This window comes from Nicotiana tabacum, chromosome 23 (assembly GCF_000715075.1).
Source record: "Nicotiana tabacum cultivar K326 chromosome 23, ASM71507v2, whole genome shotgun sequence".
In the NCBI taxonomy this organism is placed as follows: domain Eukaryota; kingdom Viridiplantae; phylum Streptophyta; class Magnoliopsida; order Solanales; family Solanaceae; genus Nicotiana; species Nicotiana tabacum.
Window position 1 is genome coordinate 141,310,751 of NC_134102.1, and position 20,690 is coordinate 141,331,440.

At 41.3% G+C, this 20,690-nt stretch overlaps 1 protein-coding gene across 1 annotated transcript in view; it reads right to left on the bottom strand.

Moving 5' to 3' along the window:
• Positions 1 to 1,362: 1,362 nt before the first annotated feature.
• The window catches only part of LOC107826535 (small ribosomal subunit protein bS6c alpha), a 132,764-nt gene continuing 113,436 nt past the window's right edge, over positions 1,363 to 20,690 (bottom strand). Inside the window, exon 2 of the mRNA XM_075245420.1 lies at positions 1,363 to 1,799. Within this exon, the coding sequence (XP_075101521.1) occupies positions 1,560 to 1,799 (240 nt within the window). The 3' untranslated portion in view covers positions 1,363 to 1,559. The remainder of the gene's footprint in view (positions 1,800 to 20,690) is intronic.

The following is a 20,690-nucleotide window of genomic DNA, read 5'->3' on the forward strand; positions in this document are numbered from 1 at the left end:
GAGAAAGGGAGATGATTCTAGTTGTTGAGTACCGTGAGGAAGGTACCAGATTGACTTCTAAATGTAGCGGATCAGACATAGATGATATCATCATGACCCCTCTTTTCGTACCGATCGGGATGAGGTAGATGCCTCCCATCCAGGGGCGAAGACGGGAGTAGTTTCAAGCAGAATCCGAATAAAGAAAAAGGTTTGGAGCACATGGCATAAGCCAAAGATCCTGGGATGACTCTAAAAGCTAACGAGATGATTCTGGTTAAACCAGGCATTCCTCAGAGCAAGAAAAGACCTTTCAAAAATAGAATACAATTTAATCGGTTAAAAAAAGGTTTAGCCATTAAGATTCCGGTTAAAGAGAGTTCTAACGTCTCCCAGATGAAGCAGCAGGCATCGGTCCGTAGAACCTATAAAAATGAGATGGTTGTGGCGCGAAGTACTCTTGTGCACCTACGTCATTCAACGGCGAAAGTCTAGTAGCTGAAAGCATCACTAGCTTAGGCTCCGCGGTGCTTAGACCTCTCGCATATCGAAGTAAAGCTGCTTCTCTAATAGCCCCGTTGAATATCGACGCCCCACAGAGAACCCAACCTTTTCAAGTAGGGACTGAAAGAAATCAATTGAACCAATTTTCAGATAAAGAAGATAAAAAAAGAAAAGTATAGCTGCCAGAAGCATCGTGGGGCTTGTCAAGGTACAACTTTTCTAACAGATTTCCAACTGAAAAATCCAATTCGTGCGAGTAAGAGGGTAATCGACGAAATTATATGAATTGAATGGGACTTTAGCTTCGATAATCGTATCCTCCCTCCAGCAAATAAGGTGAAGTGGGAACTTGCAAAGCCAACACAAGAGAAAAGAAATATGTTCACCCTCGGCAATACGCACTTGCTAATATCCCGACCGCAAATTAAACTTCGTGAAGTATTGTCTTCTTTTCGTTTACGTGGCTACATACTTGTAGCGATCAAAGGGCATATTTATTATTATTTATTATTTATATAAGGATATACTAACTAATAGGCTTTGAAGCTTTTCCACACAAATAGGAAGGAAGTGCTTGCTGCCAACTTGCCAGACGAGCGGACATTTGATCATTCCTTTTATCTTGGACATTGAGATGTTTATGCAAAACATTCATTCGAAAAACACAGACTGAAGCGGAAGATCACAAAATCCGTCGCATAAACTATGTTCGTCAACTAAGTTACCCAGTGGAATTAGTGAAGTTGGCCTCCACAATGGTTGTAAAAAAAATGCGGTTTTAAATTCTATAATTAAGAGAAAGGGTAATCTCACTTGACAACCAAAGAAGCTAGAGAAGCAAAAAATCAAGGATCATCTTTATACAGGACTATCAAGGGCTCAATAATGGTACTATTATATAGCCAAATTGGAGGATGCTAAAGCAGAATGTAATGGCAACTTTTGGTAATGTAAAAAATATATTACAAAATGGTACTGCTTTACTTCGAAAAAGACTAAAACATAGGAGAGGTGAGATGAGGAAAACCTGCCTCCCCCTTGTAATTGTTTTTACAGCTGAACAAATACAAATTAAACTAGTATTTCCTTTTCCTAATCTTGAAAGTGGACGATCGGATAACATCATCATCAGCCACCATTGTTGCCTCAAGGGCTGCAATGGATTCAGGTTTGGTAATATAAGTAAACAAGAGGTAGATTCCGTCCAAGTATGTATTTGTCTCTCCAGCTTTATTTTTTTTCCTAATGCTGTACGCAAGTGGAATAACGCCTCGGTTGAAGACCTCCACATACATACCACCACCAGCAACCAGCAACTTCCCAACAAAAAGAAAAGCAAAACGACATTGGAGAACTAATGAGTCTATAACGCAAACAATTACATGAAAATTACTTACTCCATGACCAGTTGAAGCATTAACACTGCAATAAGAATATACATATTGTTTCTAGCTTTAGATGAAAATCCGAGCGATAACACTGTACAAATTTCTCAAGTTAACAAAGTTCATATTTAGGAATTGTTGGAAACGTGTCAGGCTAATAGAAGGGAAATAATATTTGAAAGAGAAAAGCAATAAATTGCACAAGACAAGACAAAAGAAGATTTACGTGGTTCGACAATTTTTACCTACTCCACGGCCACACAAAGAATAATCCTTTATTAATTGAGGAGAGAAAGAGGAAGTTGATGGATGATTTGCAAATAAAAATGCATATCCCTTTTATAGGCATTTGAATGCCCTGCCGACGTAAGCGCTTACATCATAAGAATATCGATATAAACGCATACATCATATGCATGGGTGGATCTACATACTAAATTTGGGTGCTTCAGCACCCACTAACCTTACCACATCTATATAGAAAATTTGAGGCGTTTGATCTATTAAACCAGGAAGCACCCAGAAAACAAAAAGGCTGATGGGTGCTTTAGTCAAGCAAGGATAGTGACTGCTTTAGTAGTATGAGGGATTGAGAGTTCGAAACTCACTCGTAGCAGGCTCAATTTTACTTTCTTCCTTTACCCCATTTAGGTCTTCTTTTTAAATTTTTATCCAATACCACTACTTTATTTATTTTCATTCCATACTACTTTTTCTCTGAATTTTATTTTACCTTCCCTTTTTTTTTGATAAAGTTTTTCCTTTTGTATTTTACCTAGTAATTATCTATAACAAACAAAGAAAGAAACTCCAAAGTTCGACCCTTCTAAAAATAAATAGTTCCTCTAGAGTGGTAAAATCCATTAAAAATTTTTTTCGCCAGTTGCATTTTTCGTTACACGCGTTTATAATATTAATACGAGTTTTTTTTATTAACTTTTTTTTACTGTCATGTTCAAATAGTTATGCACTTATACTATGTGATTGGTAGTAACTGTACGTCAAGAAAAGTTAAGCACCCACGAACCCAAAATTCTGAATCCGCCACTGATCACCCGAATGTCGATGTAAGCGCATACATCATACGAATGCCGATGTAAGCGCTTACATCATAAGTTTATCACTTTTTGACTTTTCTTTCTTCTGTTTTGTCTACTTTTCTTTCTTTCACATACAACAACAGATTTGCTACTATCAATCTCCCCCTCAAACCTATGTTACATCAAGAAAGAAATTAATTTTTTTTTTTGCTATTCTCTGGCGGCGCCTTCACGCTATTATGTATGAAACATATTCTCTGGCGGGTTACACGAGGTTTGCTACTATCAATCTCCCCCTCAAACCTATGTTTCATGTAAGATCGAAGCATATCCAGTTGAGGTATCATCATATATGAGAGTTGATAAGTGAAGGAACTTTTTCCCTACAGAAGATACCAGGATCAAAGAACCCGTCAGACATGTTGACCAAAGTTATCGGTGTTGACAAACTGAGGCTGTGCACTGCCTCAGTTAGCCTTCAAGACTGATAGAGTGAAGGCGCCACCAGAGAATAGCAAATATTTCTTTATTTTCAAATGATATAGGATTTATCAAGATTTTTGATATAATAACAATGGTCCATCCCACATCGTGTGAAACCATTATTATGCATGAATCCATCAAATTTCTTGTACCATTGTCGAGGAGCTTGTTTCAAACCATATAAACTCTTCTTCAACTTACACACAAGGTTTTCTTTACCAGAAACTTGAAAATCTTCAGGTTGCTTCCTGTAGATGTCTTCTTTAAGGTCAGCATACAAGAAAGCAGTTTTAACATCTAGCTGCTCCAAATGCAAATTTTCTGCAGCTACGATACTTAGCACCAACCTGATAGTAGTTAATTTGACTACAAGAGAGAAGATCTCGGTGTAGTCAATCCCTTCCTTCTGCTGAAAGCCTTTTACTACTAATCGTGCTTTGTATCTCTTCTTACCATCATGCTCTTCCTTGACCCTGTACACCCACTTGTTTTGCAATGCCTTCTTTCCTTTTGGTAACTTTGTAAGTATCCATGTTTTATTCTTTTGAAGAGAATTCATCTCTTCTTTCATGGATAGCTTCCACTTATCAGAGCTTATCACCTGCATTGCTTCAACAAAATGCTCTGGTTCTCCAGCACCAGTCAGAAGTAAATAGTGGAGAGAGAGAGTTAACCTATCTGGAGCATTCGTGGCTCTTTTAGATCTCCTTGATGTAGGTCCAGGATTAACTGATCCCGAATTTGATTCAAGTCCCGACTCCAAATCTGGTTCCCCATCTAATTCTATCTCTGGTTCTTGTTCTGATTCTGATCTAGATTTGGCTTCTGGTTCGGCATCTTCAATTTCAGATCTAGTTGTAGTCTCTCTAGCCACTTTATTTTCCGAGATTTCTTCTTACTCAACTGTTTCAGATGTCTGTTTGCTGATTCTGGTTAGTTCCACTTCAAGCTTTTCTTTGTACATCACATTTTCATTGAATGTGACATTCCCGTGTCTTAGGATCTTTCTATTCTAATCATCCCAAAATCGATAACCAAAATTATCATCACCATAGCCAATAAAGAAATATTTTTTGGCTTTAGGATCAAGCTTATCTCTATCATTAGAGTTTACATAAACATAAGCAACACAACCAGAACTTTTCAGATGTGAGAGAGAGTTACCTCCTTTCCTGTCCATACCTCCTCAGGAATTTCAAAATTCAGCGGTACAGAGGGTCCCCTGTTTATGAGGTAAGCTGCCGTGTTGACAGCCTCGACCCAAAAATACTTCGGCAATCCAGAATGTATTCTCATACTTCTGGCTCGTTCATTCAGGGTTCTATTCATCCTCTCAGCAATGCCATTTTGTTCCGGTGTTTCAGGAACTGTCTTGATCATTCTGATCCCATTCTCAGAGCAGAATGATTTAAACTCTTGACTATCATACTCTCCTCCATTGTCAGATTTCAGACATTTTAACTTTAGTCTTGTTTGATTTTCAACTTCAGCTTTCCATCTTTTAAAGGTAACAAACACATCAGATTTATTTTTCAGAAAATAAACCCATACCTTTCTTGTGGAATCATCAATGAAGGTGACATAATAGCATGAGCCTCCCAGAGAAGTTACATGAGCTGGTCCCCATACATCTGTATGCACTTTCTTTGGCGTCCTTCCCACTTTTGAGAAACTAACTCTCTTTTGTTTCCTGTAAATGCAATCTTCGCACAAATTTAATTCAACATGCTTTAGGTATGGCAACTTTTCTTTGGATGCCAACAACTTCATTCCCTTCTCACTCATATGCTCGAGCCTCCGGTGCCACAATGTTGTATCACGACCATGATTAACTATTGCTATAGTATCTCTCTGTAGTTGCATACAATGTTCCTTTCTTGAAGCCTCACGCCACAACCAAATTTCCTTTGGTTATCTTCCATGATCCGTTACCGAATGTTGTTGTATATCCTTCACTGTCAATCCGACCCATAGATATAATATTTTTCTTGAGGTAAGGAACATGTCAAATATTTTGCAATTTCCATAGCGTGCCTTGTGAAGTCTTTATATGAACTTCACCTTTCCCGACAATGTCCAGAGGTTCGCCGTCTGCTAGATAAACTTTCCCAAAGTTTCCAACAATATAATTATGCAATAATTCTTTGCATGATATAGAGTGAAAGGATGCACCTGAGTCCAAAATCGAATTCGACTGGACTATCTGCACAACAAATTAGTGCATCACCGACTTGTTCAGTAATTACATTTGTTGTATTTTCTTCCTTCTTCTTCTTTGGTTCTCTACATTGGCTACTATAGTGACCCTTTTATTGCAATTCCAACACGTAATCTCTTTGGTATTTTTAGATTGCCCTCTTCTTTTTGACTTTGATCTGCCGCGACCATGACTTTGTTCTTTTTGGCTGCTTCTCCCCCTGCTTTTGATATTAAAAGCAGATCCTGGGGAATCACTTGATTTTCTTCGGCAAATATCTTCGCTTAGAACCAAGTCTCTAATATCATTCAATTTGAGTTTGGTACTTCCCGACAAACTGCTAACTACAGTTACTGTTACAGACCAACTCTCCGGTAGAGATGATAGTAGAATCAACGCCCTCACTTCGTCATTGAATGTTTTGTTAACAGAACTCAACTGAGTTAATATTACATTAAACTCATTGATATGTTCCGTAATAGATCCACCTTCTGTCATCTTTAAGTTGAATAGTCGACGCATCAAATAGACTTTATTTGAAGCAGATGACTTCTCTTACATATTTGATAATGTAACGACCCACCCGATTGTTTCGGGAGTTATAGCCCCATTTCCCCCATTTCTATTTCCTTTATGCTCTTAAGCTATATTATGATATACCGGGTTAGTTGGTTCAGGTTCGGAGTGATTTCGGAGTGGAATGAGATACTTAGTCTCTTATTTAGAACCTTAAGTTGGAAAAGTCAACTGGATGTTGACTTATGTGTAAACAATCTCAGAATTTAATTCTGATGGTTCCATTAGCTCCGTTAGGTGACTTTGAACTTAGAAGTGCGTCCGGAATATGATTTGGAGGTCCGTGATAGAATTGGGCTTGAATTGGCGAAATTGGAAATTTGGCAATTTCGGTCGGCAGTGAAAAATTTGATATCAGGGTCGGAATGGAATTTTGGAAGTTGGAGTAGATTCGTAGTGTTATTTGTGACGTGTGTGTAAAATTTGAGGTCATTCGGACGTGGTTTGGTTGGTTTCGGCATCGGTTGCCGAATTTGGAAATTTAGAAGTTCTTAGGCTTGAATCCGAGGGTAATTTGGTATTTGGATGTTGTTTTGAGTGATTCGAAGATTCGACTAAGTTTGTATGTTGATATATAACTTGTTGGTATTTTTGGTTGAGGTCCCGAGGGCCTCGGGGTGATTCCGGGTGGTTAACGGATTTGTCGAAGTTGGAAGATGCAGTTGAAGCTGCTGCTTCTACTATTTCCGCATCTGCGGAAGGAAGAATCGCAGGTGCGCATGGGGGTTCGCAGGTGCGGGAAATACTGGGCTAGGCAAGATGCGCAGGTGCTAGAAGTCTATCGCATCTGCGAGCCCGCAGGTGCGAGACCTGGGGCACAGATGCGGAAGGAAGGAAGAAGGCTGGCTCCGCAGATGCGGCGCGCCACACACAAGTGCGCAAGCGCAGGTGCGACAGGTTGGCCGCAGATGTGGAATCTGGGCATTTAAGTGACTTGCGCAGGTGCGGTTGATGGGACCGCATGTGCGATCGTGCGTGTGCGAGTAAAAGGCCGCAAGTACGAGAAGCTTGGGCAGAAGGTACATATTGCACACTTCGCGAATTTTGGTGCATTCTTCACCATTTCTATTCTATTTTGGAGATTTTGGGAGAGATTTAAAGAGGGAATCAAGGGGTTTTTTATTGAGGTAAGTTATTTGAGCCCTAATACTCATATATATGGTGATTTTCTGTTGTTTAATCATGTAATTAGTGAAAATGAGAGGTTAGGGATCGGGATTTTTGGAGAAGTAATTTAAGGATTTGAAGGAGCAAACGATGTCCAATGTTGATAAATTTGGTATGGTTAGACTCATGAGTGAATGGGCTTTCTAGTTTTGTAAATTTTGTCGGATTTATAGATGTGGGCCCGGGGGCCGGGTTTGAGCCAATTTCGGGTTATGGTCTAATTTTGTAGCTTTTTTTGTGGAATTCATTCCATTAGAGTGTATTGATGGTACTGTATTGATTGTGAATAGATTCGTAGCATTTGGAGTCCGAGTCGAGAGGCAAGAGCATCGCAGAGTAGGGATTTGATCGGTTTGAGGTAAGTAACTATTGTAAATCTAGTCCTGAGGGTATGAAACCCAGGATTTTTGTATCATTCTACTATTTTGAGGTGACGCACATGCTAGGTGACGGGCGTGTGAGCGTGCACTGTTGGAGATTGTGACTTGGTCCATCCCGTAGCAACTGTAAAGTTGCATATTTTGTGGAAATTATATGATACTTATATGTTTTAGAAAGAGTTTCTGTAAATTGGGCTGGATGCCATGTTTGGGCCTTGTGCCAGTGCTGTTTGGACCCTTAGGGGCCCTTTTCTTACTATCCTCTCACTGTTTTCGATTGAAATCTATACTCAGTCATGGTTATACTTGTTTACTGCATAACTCATTTTTATGACTCTATTTTGATGCATATAAATGTTGTTTTGGGCCGAATGCCCTGTTTGGTTTTTTTACTGAAATGTCCGAGTGGCTTGTGAGGTTTATGACTGAGTGAGACCGAGGGCCTGAGTTGTGAGGATATTTATGGGATTGGGCTGCACACCGCAGCATGCTTGATATAGGCTGAGGGCCTGAGTGATTTATGCCATGATTTGGCTTGATATAGCGCTTGGGCTGAAGGAACCCCTCCGAGTCTGTACACACCCCAGTGAGCACAGGTACCTACTGTGTGTGAGTGCCGAGTATCGAGTGCCGAGTACTGAGTGCTGAGTGACTGTGAGACATGAGTGATTGTGAGGTATGCCCGAGTGACAAGAGTGATGATGAGGTATGCCCGAGTGGCAAGAGTGATTGTGAGGTATGCCCGAGTGGCACGAGTGACTGTGAGGTTTGCCCGAGGGGCTGTTTATGATTTCATCATTTTTGCTCACCTTTGCATTGAGCCTTTGTTTGAAAAAATGTTGAAAAATATCTTTAAATAATTTTTACTGGAACCAGGTTTAAACGAGATGATTTGATTCAAACACTGATTTTTAAAGCATGCTGTACTTTACTGAATTTTTGTGATATGAACTTGATATGCTTTATTGCTCGTCACTACTTCTCAGTCTTTATTTATTGTTATTACTTACTGAGTTGGCGTACTCACGTTACTCCCTACACCTTGTGTGCAGATCCAGGTGTATCTGGATACGGTAGCGGTTGTTGATTATTCTGGTTGCAGATTTTCTCGGGGATAGCAAGGTAGCTACTTGGCGACCGCACCCCCTGCTTTTCTCGCTCTTATCTTCCTTTAGTTGTATTTAGCAACTTTCCAAGCTCAGTTAGCCTTGATATTGCTAGACAGATTGTAGTAAATGCTCATGACTTGTGACACCCTGATGTCGGGCTTTTCTTTTCTGCACTTTTGTTTTGATTTGATCTCCTTTACGAAGGTTTTTACGCTAGATAGCCTTGAAAATATCCTTGAAATGAAAATATCGGTTGGTTTTGGAATGAGTCGGCTTGCCTAGTACCACGATAGGCGCCATCACGACAGGTTAGGTATTTGGGTCGTGATAGATTAGTATCAGAGCCTAGGTTATATAGGTCTCACGAGTCATGAACGGGTTTAGTAGAGTCTTGCGTATCGGTACGGAGACGTCTGTACTTATTTTTGAGAGGCTGTAGAACCTTTAGGAAGATTCTACATTCTTGAATTCTTGTCGTGCGAATCTATTGATTAACTAAACATCTGTTGTTTTATTCTCTCACAAATGGTGAGGACTCGTACTACCAGTCAGGAGGGCCAGCCACCAGTACCACCAGCCAGGGCCGCGTGAGGCCGAGGCTGCGGTAGAGGCCGTGGTAGGGGCAGAGGTGCAGCCCATACCGCAGCTGGGGCAGTACCTACAGATCCACCAGTTGTCCCAAATTAGGACCAGATTCCAGTTGTTGATGCACCTGCTCAGGCACCACTTGTGCCTATTGTTATTCCAGGCCTTCAGGAGGCCCTAGCTCAAATTCTGACAGCGTGTACTGGACTTACTCAGGCGGTCTCTATCTCGATGGCTGTAGCCACTTCTCAGGCCAGGGGAGGTATGCATACACCCGTCGCTCGCACACCCGAGCAGGTTGTTCGGGGACTTCAGACACCAGAGGCACCACCAGCCCAGCCGATTGCAGTTGCACTTGATTATGTGGTTCCTGCTATGCCTGAGGATGATCAACGTAGGTTGGAGAAGTTTGGGAGACTCCAGCCGCCACCTTTCAGTAGCACAAAGAGAGAGGATGCTCAGGACCTTTTGGACAGGTGTTAGAGGATACTCCGTACTGCTGGTATTCTGGAGACTTGTGGGGTCTCATTCACTACTTTTCAGTTTTCTGGGGCTGCACTCAGATGGTGGGAGACCTACGAGAGGCGTAGGCCTGTTGGCGCAGCACCCCATACTTGGGAGCAGTTCTCCATGGTCTTTTTGGAGAAGTTCGTGCCTCGATCCCGCAGAGAGGAGTTGCGCAAACAGTTTGAGCGGCTTAGCCAGGGTGATATGTCTGTGATGCAGTATGAGATACAATTCTCGGAGTTGGCCCGTCATGCTATCTGGTTGGTTCCCACGGACAGGGAGAGGATCATGAGGTTTATTGATGGTCTCACTTATCAGCTACAGTTGCTCATGACCAGAGAAAGGGTTTCAGGTGCTGCTTTGGATGAGGTTGTCGACATTGCTCGGCAAATTGAGATGGTTCGCGGTCAGGATAGGGTTGAGAGGGAGGCCAAGATGCCTCGTGGTCAGGGTGGATTCAGCGGTGCTTTTTTTGGGGGTCAGTTCTAGCATGATAGAGGTCGTCATTTCAGACAAGCTTAGTCAGCTCGGCCATTTCACCGTGGTGCATCATCTGGCCATGGTTCTCATAGTTCTCATTAGGGCCACTCATCACTTAGTGCCTTTCCAGCTTAGAGTTCGTCCCGTGCTCCACCTGTTCAGGGCTCTTCCACGCCAGGTTCTTCTACCAGTTATCCCGGTGCTAGGGCTTCCCTTCAGTTCCCGCCACCAGCACCAGGGAGTTGTTTTGAGTGTGGGGAGTTTGGGCATATGTGGAGGCATTGTCCTTTTTGTCATGGAGGTCTATCTCAGTAGAGGAGTCTGCCTCCGACTTCAGCACCAGTTACCTCACCACCCGCCCAGTCAGCTCGGGGTGGAGGTCAGTCAGCTAGGGGTCGCCCTAGAGGGGGAGACAGATCAGGGGGTGGCCATGCCCATTTCTATGCCCTCCCAGCCAGACCAGACGCTATTGCTTCAGATGCTGTGATTATAGGTATTGTCTCAGTTTGTCACTGAGATGCCTCAGTATTATTTGACCCTAGTTCCACGTATTCATAAATTTTCTCGTATTTTGCCCATTTTCTGGATATGCCCCGTGAGTCTCTAGTTTCTTCTGTTCATGTATCTACTCCTTTGGGCGATACTATTATTGTGGACTGCGTATATCGGTCATGTGTGATGACTATTGGGGGTCTGGAGACCCAAGTGGACCTTTTGCTGCTTAGTATGGTTGACTTTGATGTGATATTGGGTATAGATTGGTTATCTCCATGTCATGCTGTTCTAGATTGTCACACTAAGAAGGTGACGTTGGCTATGCCGGGAATTTCGAGGGTTGAGTGGAGTGGTTCTGTAGATTATGTACCAAGTAGGGCGATTTCATATTTGAAGGCTCAGTGCATGGTTGAGAAGGGTTGCCTATCTTATTTGGCTTTTGTGAAGGATGTTAGTGCAGAGACTCCTGTCATTGATTCTGTTCCGGTGGTACGCGATTTTCTGGATGTGTTTCCTGCAGACCTGCCGGGCATGCCGCCTGATAGGGATATTGACTTCGGTATCGGTTTGGTGCCGGGCACTCAACCCATTTCTATTCTATCGTATCGTATGGCACCGACGGAGTTGAAGGAATTGAAAGAACAACTTCAGGAACTCCTTGATAAGGGGTTTATTCGGCCTAGTGTGTCGCCTTGGGGTACACCGGTTCTATTTGTGAAGAAGAAGGACGGTTCCATGAGAATGTGTATTGATTACAGGCAGTTGAATAAGGTCACAGTGAAGAACAAGTATCCTTTGCCTCATATTAATGATTTATTTGACCAGCTTCATGGAGCGAGGGTGTTCTCCAAGATTGATTTGAGGTCCGGTTAGCACCAGCTGAAGATTCAGAATTCAGATATTCTTAAGACAACTTTCAGGACCCGATATGGCCATTATGAGTTCTTGTTGATGTCTTTTGGGCTGACCAATGCCCCAACAACGTTCATGCATTTGATGAACAGTGTATTCCATCCCTATTTGGACTCATTCGTTGTTGTATTCATTGATGACATCCTGGTGTACTCTCGTAGCCAGGGGGAGCACGCTCAGCATTTGAAGATTGTATTATAGAGATTAAGGGATGAGAAGCTTTATGCAAAGTTCTCCAAATATAAGTTTTGGCTCGGTTCAGTAGAATTCTAGGGGCACATGGTGTCCAGTGAGGGTATTTAGGTGGATCCGAAGAAGATAAAGCCGGTGCAGAGTTGGCCTAGACCGTCCTCAGCCACGGAGATTAGGAGCTTCCTTGGTTTGGCAGGTTATTACCGTCTCTTTGGGGAGGGATTTTGATTTATTGCATCGCCTTTGACCAAATTGACCCAAAAGGGTGCTCCATTCAGGTGGTCGGATGAATGTGAGGAGAGCTTTCAGAAGCTCAAGACTGCTTTGACCATAACTCTAGTGTTAGTTCTGCCATCAGCTTCAAGTTCTTACACCGTGTATTGTGATGCCTCGAGGATAGGCATTGATTGTGTTTTGATGCAAGAGGGTAGGGTGATCGCCTACGCCTCGTGCCAGTTGAAGACCCATAAGAAGAACTATCATGTCCATGACCTTGAGTTGGCAGCCATTGTTCACGCCTTGAAAATTTGGCGTCATTATTTGTATGGGGTTCATTGTGAGATCTATACTGATCAGCAGAGTCTGCAACATCTGTTCAAGCAGAAAGATCTTAATTTGCGTCAGCGGAGATGGTTGGAGCTTCTTAAGGACTATGATATCACTATTTTGTACCACCCGGGGAAGGCCAATGTGGTGGCCGATGCTTTGAGTTGCCGGGCAGAGAGTTTGGGGAGCTTAGCATACCTTCCATCAACAAAGAGACCTTTAGCATTGGATGTTCAGGCCTTAGCATGCCAGCTTGTGAGATTGGATATTTCAGAGCCTAGTCGGGTATTGGCTTGTGTGGTCTCCAGGTCTTCTCTTTATGACCGTATCAGGGAGCGTCAGTATGATGATCCCCACTTGATCGTTCTTCAGGACAAGGTTCAGAGAGGTGATGCTAGGGATGAGACTGTTGATGATGATGGCGTGTTGAGGATGCAGGGCCGGATATGTGTGCCTAATGTAGATGGGCTTCGAGAGTTGATTCTTGAGGCCCACAGCTCGCGGCATTCCATCCATCCGGGTGCCGCGAAGATGTACCAGAATTTGAGACAACACTATTAGTGGAGGCGGATGAAGAAGGATATAGTTGGATTTGTAGCTCAGTGTTTCAACTATCAGCAGGTTAAGTATGAGCATCAGAGACCGGGTGGCTTGCTTCAGAGATTAGACATTCCAGAGTGGAAGTAGGAGCGGATCACCATGGACTTTGTAGTTGGGCTCCCACGGACGTCGAGGAAGTTCGATGCTATTTGGGTTATTGTGGATCGGCTGACCAAGTCCGCGCACTTTATTCCAGTTGGTACTACTTACTCTTCAGAGCGGTTGGCCGAGATTTACATCCGAGAGATTGTTTGCCTGCATGGTGTCCCAGTTTTCATCATTTCAGATAGGGGCACTCAGTGTACATCGCAGCTTTGGAGGGCAGTGCAACGAGAGTTGGGTACTGAGGTTGAGTTGAGCACAGCTTTTCACCCTCAGACGGACGGGCAGTCCGAGCGCACTATTCAAATATTGGAGGACATGTTGCGCACTTGTGTCGTTGACTTTGGGGGTTCATGGGACCAATTTCTACCACTCGTGGAGTTTGCGTATAACAAAAGTTATCAGTCGAATATTCAAATGGCTCCGTACGAGGCTTTATATGGGAGGAGGTAGATCTCATGTTGGATGGTTTGAACCGGGTGAGGCTAGGCTCTTGGGTACAGACTTGGTCCAGGATGCAGTAGATAAGGTGAAATTGATTCAGGAGCGGCTTCGCACGGTGCAGTCTAGGTAGAAGAGCTATGCGGACAGGAAGGTCCGTGATGTATCTTTCATGGTTGGGGAGAAGGTTTTGCTGAAGGTATCACCCATGAAGGGTGTTATGAGGTTTGGGAAGAGGGGCAAGTTGAGCCCCCGGTTCATTGGGCCTTTTGAGGTGCTTCAGAGGATAGGGGAAACGGCTTATAAGCTTGCCTTGCCACCCAGCTTGTCGAGTGTACACCTAGTGTTTCATGTTTCCATGCTCCGGAAGTATATTGGAGATCCGTCCCATGTTTTGGATTTCAGCACGATTCAGTTGGAGGGTGATATGACTTATGATGTGGAGCCGATGACTATTTTGGATCGGTAGGTTCGAAGGTTGAGGTCAAAGGATATAACTTCAGTGAAGGTGCAATGGAGAGGTCAGCCTGTGGAGGAGGCCACCTGGGAGATCGAGCGGGAGATGCAGAGCAGATATCCACGCCTATTTGAGACTCCAGGTATGTTTCAAGACCCGTTCGAGGATGAACGGTTGCTTAAGAGGGGGAAGATGTAATGACTCGGCCGGTCGTTTCGGGAGTTATAGTCCCGCTTCCCCCATTTCTATTTCCTTTATTCTCTTAAGCTATATTATGATATACCGGGTTAGTTGGTTCGGGTCCGAAGTGGTTTCGGAGTGGAATGAGACACTTAGTCTCTTATTTAGAACCTTAAGTTGAAACAGTCAACTGGATGTTGACTTATGTATCAACAATCTCGAAATTTAATTATGATGGTTCCGTTAGCTCTGTTAGGTGAGTTTGGACTTAGGAATGCATCCAGAATGTGATTTGGAGGTCCGTGGTAGAATTAGGCTTGAATTGGCGAAATTGAAAATTTGGCGATTTCGATTGGCAAGGGAAAATTTGATATCAGGGTCGGAATGGAATTTCGAAAGTTGGAGTAGGTTCGTAGTGTTATTTGTGACGTCTGTGCAAAATTTGAGGTCATTCTTACATGGTTTGGTTGGTTTCGGCATCGGTTGCCGAATTTGGAAATTTAGAAGTTCTTAGGCTTGAATCCGAGGGTAATTTGGTGTTTGGATGTTGGTTTGAGTGATTCGAAGGTTCGACTAAGTTTGTATGTTGATATATAACTTGTTGGTATTTTTGGTTGAGGTCCCGAGGGCCTCAGGGTGATTCCGGGTGGTTAACGGATTTGTCGAAGTTGGAAGATGCAGTTGAAGCTGCTGCTTCTGCTATTTTCGCACCTGCGGAAGGAAGAATCGCAGGTGCGGGCCGCTAGTGCGCATGGGGGTTCGCAGGTGCGGGCAATGCTGGGCTAGGCAGGATGTGCAGGTGTGAGAAGGCTATCGCATTTGCGAGCCCGCAGGTGCGAGACCTGGGGCGTAGATACAGAAGGAAGGAAGAAGGTTGGTTTCGCAAATGCGGCGCGCTACACGCAGGTGCGCAAGCGCATGTGTGACAGGTTGGCCGCAGATGCGGAACCTGGGCGTTTAAGTGACTTGGGCAGGTGCGGTTGATGGGACCACATGTGCGGTCGCGCGGGTGCAAGTAAAAGGCCGCAGGTGCGAGAAGACTGGGCAGAAGGTACATATTGCACACTTCGGGAATTTTGGTGCATTCTTCACCATTTCTATTCTGTTTTGGAGCTTTTGGGAGAGATTTGAAGAGGGAATCAAGGGAGTTTTCATTTAAATAAGTTACTTGAGCCCTAATACTCGTATATATGGTGATTTTCCGTTGTTTAATCATGTAATTAGTGAAAATGAGGGGTTAGGGCTTGGGATTTTTGGAGAAGTAATTTAAGGATTTGAAGGAGCAAACGATGTCCGATTTTGATGAATTTGGTATGGTTACACTCGTGAGTGAATGGGCTTTCTAGTTTTGTAAATTTTGTCGTATTTCGAGACGTGGGCCCGGGGGCCGGATTTGAGCCAATTTCGGGTTATGGTCTAATTTTGTAGCTTTTCTTGTGGAATTCATTCCATTAGCGTGTATTGATGGTATTGTACTGATTGTGAATAGATTCGTAACATTTGGAGTCCGAGTCGAGAGGCAAGAGCATCGCAGAGTAGGGATTTGATCGGTTTGAGGTAAGTAACTATTGTAAATCTAGTCCTGAGGGTATGAAACCCAGGATTTTTGTATCATTCTACTATTTTGAGGTGACGCACATGCTAGGTGACGGGCGTGTGGGTGTGCACTGTTGGAGATTGTGACATGGTCCATCCCGTAGCAACTATAAAGTTGAATATTTTGTGGAAATTATATGATACTTATATGCTTTAGAAAGAGTTTCTGTAAATTGGGTTGGATGCCATGTTTGGGCCTTGTGCCAGTGCTATTTGGACCCTTAGGGGCCTTTTTCTTACTATCCTCTCACTGTTTTCAATTGAAAATCTATACTCAGTCATAGTTATACTTGTTTACTGCATAACTCAGTTTTATGACTATATTTTGATACTTATAAATGTTGTTTTGGGCCGAATGCCCTGTTTGTTTTTTTTTTTACTGAAATGCCCGAGTGGCTTGTGAGGTTTATGACTGAGTGAGGCCGAGGGCCTGATTTGTGAGGATATTAATGGGATCGGGCTGCACGACGCAAAATGTTTGATATAGGTTGAGGGCCTGAGTGATTTATGCCATGATTTGGCTTGATATAGCGCTTGGGCTGAAGGAGCCCCTCCGAGTCTGTACACACTCCCAGTGAGTGCAGGTACCTACTGAGTGTGAGTGCCGAGTACCGAGTGCCGAGTGCTGAGTGCTGAGTGCTGAGTGCTGAGTGACTGTGAGGCATGAGTGATTGTGAGGTATGCCCGAGTGGCAAGAGTGATTGTGAGGTATGCCCGAGTGGCAAGAGTGATTGTGAGATATGCCCTAGTGGCACGAGTGACTGTATGATTTGCCCGAGGGGCTGTTTATGATTTTATCATTTTTGTTCACCTTTGCATTGAGCCTTTGTTTGAAAAACTGTTTAAAAATATCTTTAAATAATTTTTACTGGAACCGGGTTTAAACGAGATGATTTGATTCAAACACTGATTTTTAAAGCATGTTGTACTTTACTGAATTTTTGTGATATGAACTTGATATGCTTTATTGCTCGTCACTACTGCTCAGTCTTTATTTATTATTGTTACTTACTGAGTTGGCGTACTCACGTTACTCCCTGCACCTTATGTGCAGATCCAGGTTTAGCTGGACATGGTAGCGATTGTTGATTATTCTGGTTGCAGATTTTCTCGGGGATAGCAAGGTAGCTGCTTGGCGACCGTAGCCCCTGCTCTTCTCCCTCTTATCTTCCTTTAGTTGTATTTAGCTACTTTGCAGGCTGAGTTAGCCTTGATATTACTAGACAGATTATAGTAGATGCTCATGACTAGTGACATCCCGATGTCGGGCTTTTCTTTTCCGTACTTTTGTTTTGATTTGAACTCCTTTTTACGCTAGATAGCCTTGAAATTATCCTTGAAATGAAAATATCGATTGATTTTGGATTGAGTCGGCTTGCTTAGTACCACGATAGGCGCCATCACGACATGTTAGGTATTTGGGTCGTGACAGATAATGCCTTCATCAGGCCTGCAGTGGTCTTCACGTTAATGATGTTAAATGTCACATTTCGTGTTTGCGTCAAACAGATCACACCAAGAGCTTGACGATGTAATAGATCCCAATCTGCTTTGGCCATAGTCTCTGGATTTACCTCAGTCAGAGGTAAGTGTAATTTTTTCTGGTACAAACAATCTTCTATTTGTATTTTCTAGAATCCAAAATCTTTGTCATTGAACTTGTCAATCTTAAACTTCCCTTCTTCCGATGCCATTTTTCACAAAACATTTTATGTGAATAGTGCATGTGAATATTAACGATGATCAATAGTGTCACACTATTCTAGTGAATAGTACCTACACCAATACCGTACTTTTCTACCAAAATTACACAGTCTGTGCTCTGATACCAATTATTGGGAAACGTGTCAGACTGATAGAAGAAAAACAATATTTGAAAGAGAAAAATAATAAATTGCATAAGACAAGACAAGAGAAGATTTACGTGGTTTAACAATTTTTGCCTACTCAAAAATTACTACATTGTTTTGCTTCTCAAAAATTGCTTCTGCTTCTCAAAATCCCCTTAAATTTCCTCTTTATTTCCTAGTACAAATTTCCAATTCTTTCCTTTCACCTTTCTTCATTTCACAACTTATATTTTTTCTTTTCTGTCAATTTACATAGTAAGTCCATGTTTTGTAAAAGACAAAGATCTCAGTTATCAAGCCAATCATTTTAGGACCACTATAGGATTTCCTTTAAATGGCACAAACCCCTTGGTTTTTTGTGTGTGAGTATATTTCAATCTTGTCGTGGGGTATTTTTCTCGTTACTGTTCCAATGTTCAGACGGACGAATGCTGCTAGGGGAGTGCAGAATAGACCAGCTGAAGATGGAAGAGTGGCTCAAGGCTTACTCGAACTATTACTCAACAGAAAATAAGAGCTTTAGTTTCGGCTCATCGGGATAGGGATAGGAAAAAGAGAGATTTTCGTCGTTTGTGGATCACTCGGATAAACGGGTTGGTCCAAAGAACGAGAGTCGGCTTCCAACATTAAGTCCGTTGTTCCTCAGTAGCTCAGTGGTACTCTCTTAAACATTGATGCTCTTTACAATTATTTCTAATAGTCCATTACTCAGATGGTCACTCAATTATCCGAAATTATCTACTAAAGTCATCTTCTTTTTCTTTATAATAACAAAGTCACTTAACTATACCTATAACACTCAAAAGGTCACTCAACTAGATTTCTCATAATTTTGATTGCAAAATACTTATTTTACCCTCTAAATTATCAACTTTTATTGTCTTTTTATTTTTTTTAGCCTTTTAAGATTATAGTTTTTTTTCTCTTTTTCATTTATATTATGGCCTTACCTTAGAATAAATGAATTTTATTTACAAATTAAAAAAATAAAAATAGTATTTAAGCATATATAATGTTTGAATAATAAAATATTTAGCATAATAGAAATTTAACTAGAACAATTTTTTCGTAATAATAATTTTGATATTAACAACAAAAACTCAAAATATTATTTACACAATTGAGAATGAGAGAAAAAAAAAGTTTTAAAAAAATATATTCCATGCACGTACTGTAGAAAAAATTATTTAAGTAAAGGTATTTTTGTAATATACATTATATACTCTTGATAATTTGCTCAATTATATTATTATTCCGACATTATATATGCTAGAAAAATAATTTTTTAAATTTATTTGTTATATACGTAGATCCATAATATTGATTAAAAAGAGAAAATATTCATAATATTAAAAAGAAGATAAAAGTTGATAATTTAGAGGGTAAAAGAGGTATTTGACAATCAAAAGTTTGAGAAATCTGGTTGAGTTACCTTGTGAGTGCTATATGCATAATTAAGTGACTTTTCTGTTACAAACAAAAAAAAGATGACTTTACAAGATAATTTTGAATATATGAGTGACCATTTAAGTAATGGACTCTTATTTATAACTTGACAAAGATAGCAGATTTGGACTCCATCTTACTGGTAAACAAAATAGTTACTATTTTTTCTATGGAATGTAACCACATAGATTTGATGAATTGTCCGATTAATAGAAGGAAATGATAAATTAAGAGAAACTCGACTAAATCAAGAGATTAATTACTCCCTTTGGCAATTCAAGACTTAAATATATAACCAAAACATAAGATGTCTGCTACTTCCATACTTATAATATTTGCTCAATTACTTAATTGCAGAGAGTTTTACAATTAGCATAGGAAATAGTATTAAAATTTGTGAATAGTTAATGGTATTTCTAATGGTGGAGTCTGGTGTTTTGTTCAGTGTTATGTGTATTCTGTAAATATTTATGTGTCATTGTAAGAAGTCAAGCATTCTGTATCACAATGCATTGTCATGTTATTCTGCTTCAACTTAATGAAATGAGATAGTGGTGAAATTTACTTGATTGTCAGGTGTTGTCGTGATTTTGTTATCATATTTGGTTTTTCTATTTCTTGAAGGAAAGGACAACATGTTTACCATAATTGAGTTTTCTTTTTTTAGAAAGAAAATATAATTCTTTCATATTTGGCTAGTCTCTTATTTTGTAGGAAAATGTTTGGACTTCTATAAATTGAGGATTATCCCTTCTCATTCAGGAGCATCCACAATAAAGCCATGTGGAATTTAAGAGTCGTGTTTAGGGGAAGAACTTTACGGGACAAGTATTAGTGTGTCACTTGTGTTTGCCTCTTCGTGAGGTCGTTCTCTCGATATTTTGTACTCTCTTTTATATAGTGGATTACTCGTTTTCGTCGTGAACGTAGGTCAATTGATCAAACCACGTTAAATATTTGTATCTCTTTTGATAGATTTCTCTTTTGTTGTATAACATGACACGTGATTATTTCGGTCCTAACAAGTAGTATCAGAGCGAGGTTCAAGACAAGTTCATCTTGGCGAGTTGTCCTGATTATTAGGCATTGTCCTAATTTTCTTACCGTATTTCATTTTCGTATCTCTTGAAGGAAAGGGCAACATGTTTGCCATAATTGGATTTTCTTTTCTTAGAAGGAAAATATAATTCTTCCATATTTGGCTAGTCCCTTTTTTTTTGTAGGAAAATGTTTGGACTTCTATAAATTGAGGATTCTCCCTTCTCATTCAGGAGCATCCACAATGTAGCCATATGTGGTTTGAGAGTCATGTTTAGGGGAGGAACTTTACGGAACATGTATTAGTGTGTTACTTGTGTTTGTCTCTTCGTGAGGTTGTTCTCTCGATATTTTATACTCTCTTTTATACAGTGGATTGTTCATCTCCGCCGTGAACGTAGGTCAATTGATCGAACCACGTTAAATGTTTGTGTCTCTTTTGA